This window comes from Solea senegalensis, linkage group LG1, assembly GCF_019176455.1.
Source record: "Solea senegalensis isolate Sse05_10M linkage group LG1, IFAPA_SoseM_1, whole genome shotgun sequence".
NCBI lineage: Eukaryota > Metazoa > Chordata > Actinopteri > Pleuronectiformes > Soleidae > Solea > Solea senegalensis.
The window spans coordinates 8,925,228-8,936,853 of record NC_058021.1 but is presented as its reverse complement, the minus strand read 5'-3'; the positions used below and the strand labels follow the sequence as shown (position 1 = coordinate 8,936,853).

General features: G+C 37.7%; 1 protein-coding gene across 1 annotated transcript; it reads left to right on the top strand.

Annotated features, from left to right (window-relative positions):
• The first annotated feature begins 5,645 nt into the window (after positions 1 to 5,645).
• On the top strand, positions 5,646 to 8,891 carry gadd45aa (growth arrest and DNA-damage-inducible, alpha, a). Its single transcript, XM_044037096.1, has 4 exons — positions 5,646 to 5,836; positions 6,192 to 6,293; positions 7,542 to 7,773; positions 8,088 to 8,891. Exons 1-4 carry the CDS (start codon positions 5,784 to 5,786, stop codon positions 8,199 to 8,201), a joined length of 501 nt encoding a protein of 166 aa, XP_043893031.1. The 5' UTR covers positions 5,646 to 5,783; the 3' UTR covers positions 8,202 to 8,891.
• The last annotated feature ends 2,735 nt before the right edge of the window (positions 8,892 to 11,626 follow it).

The following is an 11,626-nucleotide window of genomic DNA, read 5'->3' as shown; positions in this document are numbered from 1 at the left end:
CTTTTGTCTTTTTCCATAGTGGTGTCAGCGCCTGCCACATTTATCACGGTTGTCACGCAGTCTTAAGGCTTTCAGCTTGCACACCTTGTTACATTTTTCTCCCAGTGGTGGGTCCATGTTAAAATTGCAAAGAAAAGTACAATATAAGAGAAATTATAGGCTAGACTGTCACTTACATGAGTATTTGTTTGGGTTTTCTTTTCTTTTCTTTTACCCTTGTTGAGTTTATAAGGTGACTTGACAAAATATGATGATGATTTTTCTTCTACAAAGTCAAGTCTTTGCAGGTTCGGCCCAACAAATATACAAACACAACAGAACATTATTAAATGTTACTCTACAGGCAAATAAACATCAAATATCAACTGTGTAGGTTGGGCATCACACTGTCTTTGTAGCCTGGATGTGACACATTTACCTCTTTTTATGAGAAACACTTCAGTTTAATGATGATTTCTGCATTGCTATTATTGTTATAAGTGCTATTATTATTATTATGCACATTTTGAGGCTGTTATATAGGAACATGGGCTGAGGCAGGAAGCTCCACAGAACTGTTAATGATAACCTGATGTGATCATTATCATATCCTGCATTGTACACTTGCATTACAGTAATGCAACATAAAGACTACATGACCTATAGATGCATTTACATACATTTCCACTTCATAAAAGTCCCTAATATTCACATCTAGAAAAAGGGTATGTGTGCATGCAATTAATTAAAACTAAATTAAGTAAAAAGTACAGTTATCAGTGAATGTAGTCACTGTGATATCAGTGTATGCAAGTACTTAAAAATGCACCTTCACGGCTAACTGGACGCTCAACGTTAAGACTAAATATCTGACTTCTATCGCCCTCTGGTGGATACGTCAGAGAACTGAGCTAAACTCAGGTATTTGCAGATATGACGTGCTGAAATCAGTGTTCGTTGGGTTTTATGAAATACTAAACACACAACTTATTTTCTGTAAAAATAAAAATAAAAAATAAAAGCAGTTTTCAGATTAGTAAATAAATCAGTCTGCACATACAGAATATATACACATACACACATGTTTTTGTACATATACATACAAACACAGGAATGTGCTCATGCAATAATGTCAAAAAAAGCTATAAAGTCTATTACATTTTTACAATATGTTTAACATTTTAAAATATTTGTATTTGTATAAAATACATAATATTAAGTTGGCAGTGTTCAAGTGTCAGTTGATTTAATTATTTGATAAATAAAAACACCTAAATATTGCTGCCTTGTGCTATGTTGTTTAATGTTGTTTGTCTTTATTATCCTCTGGTGTTAATGAACTGATCTTCACTCAGTGAAACTAAATATGTTGAAGTTATGTTAATATGTTGAAGCCAAATTTCCACTAAACTACATCTGTCTTTTTGCAGGTCATGATTATGTATTAAACATATCATATTTTCACATAAGTGTGAAAATAGATCAATAATTATTATTTTTGAACACACTTACTTACATAGTACTACAGTATATACAGTACTTACACTTAATTTATCACGTTCTACAATTTAATCTGTGGATTAACTTACTTTACCTCATCAAATTACTAATTCTTAATCTCTTACTAATTCAAATTCTCTTTCTCTCTCTCAAAATGTGAAGGTGCTTGGTTGTGAGAAGTAGACACAGACTCAAACACTGCTTCTATTTGTGATTAATAATATAACTTTCCAGGATTTTAGTGCATGGCTGAGGGCCGTTCCAAAAACCTGCAGGACTGAAGCCTCGAATGCCATTGTTGTAGTTTAACAGTGGTTTCTCTCCTTTAACAGTTGTTAAAGTTTCTTGAAACAAATGTTGGCTGCAGATTTAGGGTATTGTTCACTTCAGAGTTTTTCAGTACTCAAAGACATTTGACACAATAAATCTAGCAAAACATGACCTCAAATGCAGATAATGTTCAGCAATGGCAATAAATGCAAATCATTTGATATATAAATAAGCAAAATTCAAATGATTTCAGGTTGTTCTGTCTCTATTCCATAAAGGCAGGAAAGGTCCACACTGATGGATACTATGAAATCCCAATGACAAAGTTTAGCAGTGACTATATTTCACGCGTGAACTGAAACAAATCGATGGAGATATAAAACATAAGTATTAACACAGCATAATAAATGTCAGAGTTGATAAGTTAAGGAACAGTAAGGGTCTTTGACTGTGAAATAAGCAGACAGACGTTAGAACAGGGTCATGAGATGTGTGCCAATGCTGCCTCCTAGTGGAGGCTTTAGCACAGTTCATGTAAGGGTACAAGCCAGTCAGTCAGTCATCATCTACCACTTTATCCTCCACCAGAGGGTCGTGGGGGGTGCTGTGCCAATCTCAGCTGACATAGGGCGATCGGCGGGGTACACCCTGGACAGGTCACTAGTCCATCACTTGACAAACATAGAGACAAACAACCATCCACTCTCACATTCATGGTCAATTTAGAGTGTCCAATTTACCTAATCCACCAGTCACACAGTCCAAAAAATGCATGTTCTTGGACTGTGAGAGGAAACCAGAGAAAACACACCCACCCACACACAGGGAGAACATGCAAACTCCATGCAGAAAGACCCTTGTTCTGACCGGGTCGTGAACCCAGGTCTTCTTGCTGCAAAGGCAAGAGTGTGATTAAAATCAGTTTTAGAAATGTCATCTGATTTACAGGAAATGATAGTGTTTCACACTCAGCAACATTTACTGGTGAAGTTGAAGTGTGTTGGAAAAACAACTTCAATTAGCACCAACCTTCAAAACATGATTAGTTTGTCGATCGTGGGCTTTTGTAAAAACATGGTGGTCCAAAACAGCAGCCTCTGTCAAACTGACCCTCTTATAAATGACTCATTCTGAGGTCATGAAAAACAATAACTCATACATTCAGGTGATTATGCATTTGTGCCATAACTTTACACACTTGACCTTTAGACTAGCCTGACCTCCTCAGACACTGTATTATGGTCAAAGAGTTTACAAAACTCTTTTTGATATTTTGATGTTTGTATATACCTATACTATATACAAAACACACAATAACTCACATCTCTTCCTACAAAAAACAAACACACTGGATAGGGAAAAAAAATCTAAATAACCAAGAAAACCAAATTTATTGCAGTCAAAGCTTGAAATGTTTCACTCTATGTGGTTTCATTTTGAATCAACTTGTACTTTTCATTTCCCATATGAAGAGGAGTGCTCACGTGCACTCAGGTGCACCTATGGTAATTTGCCATGGGAATAATACACAACTCCTTATATGGACATCCTGGGGGTGTGTGTTTATAGGTCACATATTCAGGCTTTGAAAAAAATGTGTTGTTGAGTCAAAGTTTTGATTAATTTTATATCGCATGTTTAGTAGTGATATAAAGTAGCGATAATTGTCCAGAAGTCCCAAAATTAGACCGTTTTTCTTTTATTTTTGTTCATAAAAAAGAGCCAAGTGAACTTTGAACTGTGACATATTTCCAGATTTCACAAATTTAATACAATGTTCAACATTTTGAGTACTTTTTGCCCAGGTGTGTTTATATGGTTGGTGAAAAAAAAAAAATTCTTCAGATTGTCTTGGTTGTGCTGAAAAACAGGATATAAGACACTCTGTATTGCACATTCGGAGTTCTGACTGCCACCTATAGGGGGCAGCATATCATCCCTCCACAAACAGCAAAGTTATGAAATAATATGGAAAGTGATACTCACATGATCAGGAAACGAAAAAAAAGTCAGAGGAGTGTTGTTTAATAAACGTGTCAGATATGTCACATGGTTAAATTGTCTCGTGTAAGTGATTGAAACTTCCTGTCTCCTTGTATCCAAATAAATTCAACTTTATTTCTAAAGCACTTTACAACAACCATAGTGGACCAAAGTGCTGTACAGTAGAATAAATAAATAAAAATAATGTGCACTAATGTGCGGAGACAGATCATTCCATTGTCTCAATGCCATCTGTTATCTTTAAGAATCTCATGCTCAATATTAAATGTTGTTTATAGTAATATTTTAGTGACTAATTAATTGTAATTCATAGTTATTTCAAACATTCTGCAGCTGCTGAGATATTTAGATGTCAAAAATAATTGTATGGATGATTTTCCTGAAATGTGATTCTTATTCCACTACTGTTAAGAAATACTTAACAGTTACTTTGCAGATTAAGGGTTTAGATATCAAACATCATACCTGTCATATACCTGTATATTATCTAAATATTTTAAGATTAAGTTCAAAATAGAAAAATGTAGTCGAGCGCTCTCTGATGTTGTAATTGTCACTTGTTTCTCGTCTTCCTATGTCTTTTCTTTTCTGCTATAACAAGTGAATTTCCATGTCAGGGATCAATAAAGGTTATCTTATCCTATCAGTGCATAAATTAATAACCTTGACAGTGTGTCATATTATGATCTTACTTATCTGTCAATGTATATGCAATAATATTCAAATATTGTAATTTATGCGACTAACAATTATTTTCATAATCGATTAATCATTTGATTATTTACACAATTAATGGAGTAATTGTTTGGTCCATAAAATGTCATATAAAGTTAAAAAATGTTGATCAGTGTTTGTCAAACATGGACATGATCATGTTCTCAAATGTCTTGTTTTTGTCCACAAACCAAAACGATTCAGTTTAGTTGATTTCTTTGTTATTGATTTCTTTGTTATTGGAGCAAAACAGAACATATTTACATTTAAGAAGATGAAAAATCAGAAAACCTGTTTTAATAATGAAAGAAAACAAACTTCAATCAATCACTGATGATTAATTTATTCATCGATTAATAATCAAGTAATTGTTTCAGCCCTATCATTTATATTAAAAAAATAGTATTTCACGTAGAGTTTTTACATTTTGTTGTGCTTTATGCATTTGTAAATGTGTTAAATCATGAAGCATTAAAAACATGATGGAGTGTTCATAAGTTCTTCAGTGTGTACTTCACTGTGATTTAGTTCAGTTACACTCAGTGTTAGGGTCAGAGAGTATTCCACATAACGTCAGATGTAATTAGTGTGCTTCGGTTGAGATTGGCTCCACGCGCCTCCCGTTCTCGCGCCACTCCTTTGGATCTCGCGCGCGGTTTCGGTAGGTTTTCGCACGCTCTGCAGCGGACCAATCACAGCGCAGCATTTTTTTTTCTCAGCAGCGTCCCATTGCCAAGCTGTTGACCTGCCCGGTCCTGTCCGGCAGCGAGGGTGAGTCCTGCAGCACACAGTCTTATTCATTTATTCATCAATACTTTTATTAAATACGTAGATGAAACCGACTTTTATTCACTTTATTAACACTGTTTGTGTTGTATCGTTGTTAAGGAGAGATGTTTTCATGTGATATTAGATATACAACCACATTACACCAGTTAATAGGAGCGTTGCATGGATAGAAAGTTTGTTTTTATGTTAGATAGTTGTAAAGTTTTGCAGTAAACGAGCTGCAGCTGTAGTAAAGTATGTGTTTCTGTAGTTGGGGTAGAAACGGTGCTGTGGAGGCAGACACGCCTGTAGCTCCGTGACTGTCCAATCCCACTGTGACTCACATTAGCATAGCACCAATCATCACACTCATGCAAATGTCCTCCTCAACGTCTTTGTCCCCTTTTAATGCGAAGTTGCCAGATATATCTTCCAGTTAGAGCTCAGTGGTTCCACAGACAGAAGTCTTACTCGGAGTCTAAAACGTCACGGAGAAACAAGCCGGTTTACTCTTTTTCTGCCTGTACTCTGAAGTGGATTAGGATTTTATGTACAACATGACATTTGAGGAACTACATGGGGATTATTCACAGGAAGAAAGGTAAATCATATGGATTATGACATGTGTGTGTGCGTGTGCAGCAGTAGTTAATGCACGGGTTACAAGGACACTTTAAAGCTGCTAACTTTTGTCAGGTAACAGTTCATGCGTGGGATAAACTTACTTTTCAACAAGCACACGCTGAAGGTAAACGAAATGAAGGTAAACGAAATTGCTACGTGTTATTTCTTTTATTTGTATATATTTTCCCTTTTTTTACGTGGAAACTTCAGCTCGTCTGTCAGCTGGCCGGTTAGCAAGGTGACCGGCTAATAGCTAGCGATATAAAAGTGTACGGTGTGAACTGAAGAGTGTTTTTCTTTCGTTGTTAACGACTCTTGTTCTGTGTTTATAGAATGGATTCAGTAGCGACAGCTTTAGAAGAAGTGCTCGCCTCTGCGTTACCGCTGGGCTGCATCACAGTCGGTGTGTACGAGGCTGCCAAGTCACTCAATGTGTAAGTACATGCTAACTGAACCCTTACTGACCACAGTTACGACACACTGACAGCACTGTACAAACATGGACTTCCTTCATTTACCTATGACAGTCAACTGTATATGCTTTGTTAGGAATATAATGGGGACATGACAGTGATGACATGTATTAGTTTAGCAATGTTTAAACTTTGAAATAGCTGGTAAAAAAAACCATCAAGTTGTGCCATAAGATTACCAGAACTACTCTTAAAGGTCAAGTGTTTAAGAAATATTGACATCTAAAGATGAGACTAAAGTTTGCCAAGTGCAGTGGCAAAACTACGGTGGCCTTCATGCTGTGCCTGAACATGGCAGCACAAGCTGGCAGTCTCCGTAAAGCAAGGCCCTTATGTTAAGGCCTCACAAACCAAACTGTTTTGATTTTAAAGCAGTTACGGAAGCATGATATTATCGATATCGGTATGAAATATATTGGCTTTAAAATGTGTTATGGGATATCGGCAAACAAGCCAATGTGACAAAGACTAAAATAATGGGCTGAAAAAGTTGCTACCTCCTTGACTTCTATGCTAGCGCCCCCTACATCTATTGTTTTTATGCTTATTTATTTTGCACGAAAAATATATTTTATATCCACATCTGCTGCGACATATGTATGGAAATATTATATACATTTCACTACAAAAGAGACTAAATGACCTGTGCAGTTGGGCAAAAGGAAAGATGTTATCGGCCCAAGCACTGACCATATTGTATATCGGCAAAAAACAATTATACACTTATAAGGGTAGTATAGTATATATATTATTGATCACTAAACTCTCAGAAATGACCTGGACCTATAAATGCTGCTTTTTAGATGTTTCCATCAGCATTAAGACTTTTTCTTCCTTCTAGTATCATTTTTTGTTTAGTTTTTTTAATATAGCATAGCTTCTTTTTTTTTAAATAACCATACCTCGGTTCAGACTACCACTGATCACCATTTCTTCCGTGTGTTATAACCTGCACAAAATGTATTCAAAATGTGTCCTTTAACTTTGGAGTTATGCTTCTCAAAGTCAAACAGACAAAAGCAATTAGAGGTAGTAATGTGACCCTGTATATCTCATGTGGCTTAGTTGGATCTGTGCTGCATATGTGTTTTATATATTACTGATTGTGCTGCATGTTTTATTGGACTACTGAATGCAAAACAAAATGCCCTCCAGGGATATTTAAGTTTACTAGACTGACGCCATCTTTTTATACTTCTTTTTCCATAGAGACCCTGATAATGTGGTTCTGTGCATCCTGGCCACTGATGACGAGGATGTCAAAGATGTGGCCCTGCAGATCCACTTCACCCTCATTCAGGCTTTCTGCTGCGAGAATGACATCAACATCCTCAGAGTGAACAACACCAGGCGCCTGGCAGAAATACTGGGTGGAGGAGGAGGTGGAGGTGGAAAACCGAGTGGGGGGGAACCCATGGACTTGCACTGTGTCCTGGTCACTGTAAGTGTCTTTTCTCATTAATTAAAGCCTTTTATTAGCTACGGCACGTGAAGCTTGGCAGGTTGTCCTTTTTTTCCTTGCACAGAAGGCCTGTGCACATGGGTGAAACTCTTAATTCTAGGAAGAACTTGTCACAACTTGTTCATGTGTTTTTGATAAACATGTGCATGACTCCTCCCTCACATGACTTCTGAGGAATTTCAGTAGAGGGAAATACCTTGTATGTGCACACACAGAGGCTCCGTTTATAACTGGGTGCAGTGGTAACTGTATGAATACATTTATGGTTTACACCCTTTTATTTGTATTTTCAGAGCCCACACTCCACATCATGGAAGGACCCGGCTTTAAGCAAAGTGAACCGATTCTGCAGAGAGAGCCGCTGTATGGACCAGTGGGTACCGATCATCAACCTGCCTGAACGATGAAGTTCAAACCTGTGAAATGACATTGATGAGGACGAGTGGTGTGAACCCTGATGGACATGTTACCACCCAGAGATCAAATTCCAAAGCACTGCTGATGGGGAAAGAAATAAAAGACCCGGCTGTTTTACGTGGGTCGTATTGGATGGATTTCCACCTTCCACCCTGGACAAGACTGTTCGGAGTTCCCTCTGTCAGCGCTTGAGACCGAGATGAGATGGCGAGGCAATAAAAAGCATGTGTGCTTTTGAATGTGAAGCTGGACAATGTAGAGATGGATGATGTCATGTGTTTGTTTGAGAAAGCTTCTGCAGATAAGTGGGAAGGAACTAGAAGCTGTTGAGTGGACCAAGGCCTCGATCTCTCTCTGCAGAAACAAAGCACTTGTTAAAAACACTGGACCTTTTGCAATTTCACTTATTTGATTAAAATTGTTAATGTTGATGTTGTTCATAATTTATAAAAAAAAAAGGGAAGGGCTACACATCAAGTGTTTTTGGTGTTTACTATGCCAGCTGTTGTTTTTTTGCCTCAAGGTAAATAGTTCTTTTGTTACAATTTAAATTATTTCTAATGATATTTAAGTGTATTTAAGTTTCTTTTCTTTTTTTTTTACCTAAACTATTTGCAAAATCTGAATACAACACAAATATATGTATTGCTGTCAATAAAAAGTATTCTTTGGAGCCAGAACTGCACATGTTTTTTTTTTCCATTTCTGGAAATGTTAGCTAAGCAGAGCTGCGTTGGAGCCCTTAGTTGTAAAAGCAGAGTCACGTGTGGTGCAGATCGCCGGGGTCATGTAGCCTGTGTGGCCTCAGTGCCATCACTGAGATGAAGAGAACAATAATGCTCTCCCTGCCCGCGCTTCTGCTTCGCTCAGCAGGAACAGCTTCATTCAGCCACACACAGTTTCCACCTTTTCACCTATTTTTAGGGTTGGTTTTCAGTTGTTCACCAGCTCACTCATCTAAAATACGGGTTTCGTGTGTTTCGTACTGACAGTGAGGTCACAGGTGTTTTGGCTGATCATGTGATGTGGGTTAGAACAAAACACATGACTGGATCTTCTTTAAAAAGAGTTTAACAGAGGCTTTCTCTGCTGCGTCTCTCTTTTCCAACCGGTGCCTTACATGCAGCTGATCTCTGTGGAGTGGAATGTCAGTGATGTCACTGGCTGATGTAAGGCAGGCAATCCCCTCTTAAAGAGCTGAGTCATGATCATGAGAAGAATGGAGGCAAAGGCTGTCCTTAAATTGCACAACCCACTCTGGCCTTTCATGTGACATGGACCATGTGACTGTAGTTAATATCGCTAACTTAGATGCTTTATGAAACACCCGAGCAATGGGAAAATGATTAAATATTGCACAATGCATTCTGTGAGTTGTCATTTTGTGTCACACTTTTCTGCCACATGGCACATTTCTGCTGGTGCTGGCAAACTAGAAAGTCGAATCTCTGATCCTGATAAACAGGATAAGCAAGAACACCATGACGACTATTGTTTAATAACCAGATGAAGACATTAAAGAGTCACGATACAAAGTCACATGGAAAAAAGAAGAAACCAAGAGAAAAAATGAAAAGAATTGGATGATTTAATCCAGAAGCAAGCAGTGATGCAACATTACAGATGCCAGCTGCCGTTAAACATCACTACTAACTAAGTAACTATAGGTCAAGATGTTAACCTTCATATAACACAGTCAGCACTAATTAATTTTAATAATGCCACAAAGGTTTCCTTTAACACTTTCAGGTATAATGTGAAAATGATGCAAAGATGAAAGATGCACTTAAAGAAACACTTTCAAGTCATTGTTTCAGGCCTCACAGATCTCACCTGGCACTGTGTGAAAGGTCGTCTGGTGTGTGACTGTGAGGTGCCAAGGCAAAAGGTTGTTTTATGATCGTAAAAAAAAGTGTAGGGCTGATGTAAGTGTTGTGGAGCCACTCTGACTTCCAGTCCACGCGTTAGTGGCTGCTGGCACAGTGGTTTTGTGGGTCAAAGATCATTACAGAAACTAATTTGGTGACCTGATAAGTCATAGTGCACTTTGAAATGTTGTACATTGCTTAACATGGTAAATGCATATGATATTGTATTATACTCTGCCATTGTGCCTCAGACTGAAAGTCTACAGAAATCAGTGCGCTGTTCATTGTGTGAAGGAGAAAGTAAATATCAGGTTAAGATAAACACGACTGCTGGATGAAAAGAAACGCCAGGTGTCTTATTTGCACGACATACTAACCTATGACTTTTTTGAGAAAACGTAGGACACAAAAGATGTTGAAGCTTAAAGCAGATGGGTTACAGCAGCAGAAGACTTTGCCAGGGACACTCCTACCAATTCATTTATGTGTCCGTTGTGTGTACGTGAAGAAAGTGGCTGGTGAGAGCAGAAATGGTGTACAAATTAATGATTGTGAATGGGTGAAAGGCAAAACATAGAGCATGTTAACAGGTGAAACAGAAAGTGCTACAAAAAAAAATCATTCCAATATTTGTTTGTTTGTTTTTATAATAAACTTGTGAGCCTTAACATAATAGATTGCAATTCTTAGTCATTCTAACATTTCAGAATTCTAGGGTATTTTTTGCAGTTGTTATAATAGGGGCTGTAAGATCTTCCAATTGTGCACATGCAGCACCAGCTGGCCTGGAACAAGGTCAGAAAGACAGGCTAAGTAGGCATTTTACCCCAATAGTTATTCTACTCTCCAAGAGTGGGAGCCAGGGTTTGGGACGATCTATATTTAGCTCTCTTGTGTTCTCTGCAGTCTGACAGCTGTGGCAAGAGGCCCAACTTCCCTCTCCTCCCGAGCATGATGAAAATAAAACTAATGAGAGGAAATGGCCCAAGACACACACCGAGGCTCGATCTCTCTGGTCGCACTCCATCTGCACAATCAGGTTTCTGTGCTGTGTGACGTCTCAGGATTTGTTAAAGGTGGTATTATGTCAGCAGTCATCAGAAGGTCAAACCGTCAGACTGCAGAACAGCAGAATTTATGAACAGATTTACACTGGACTGTATTGTAGGAATTCTTCTTCACTTTATTAATCTTAGGTAAGTTTTCATACAAAGGTTGGTGTATTAATTAAGACATTCATGATAGTGTGACTTCTGACAGGTAAAGAGTCCTTAAGGCCATTACGGGGCATGACATTACATGGCAGTGTTAGTCTGACTTTACTCTTCAGGATTGATTTATTGCAATAAAAACAATTGACTTGTTAGAGACATTTATAAAAACAAAACAAAAAAAACCTGTTGGATAACAACACTAAGTCTAAAAGAACCTTTGGAGAAGGCCACAGTAGCAAATCTGCTGAAAATCATGTGACGTGAAGACAAATACAGATGGCACAATATTGTTACAAATCACTGAAATCCACTTGATTTAAAAAAAACAAAAAA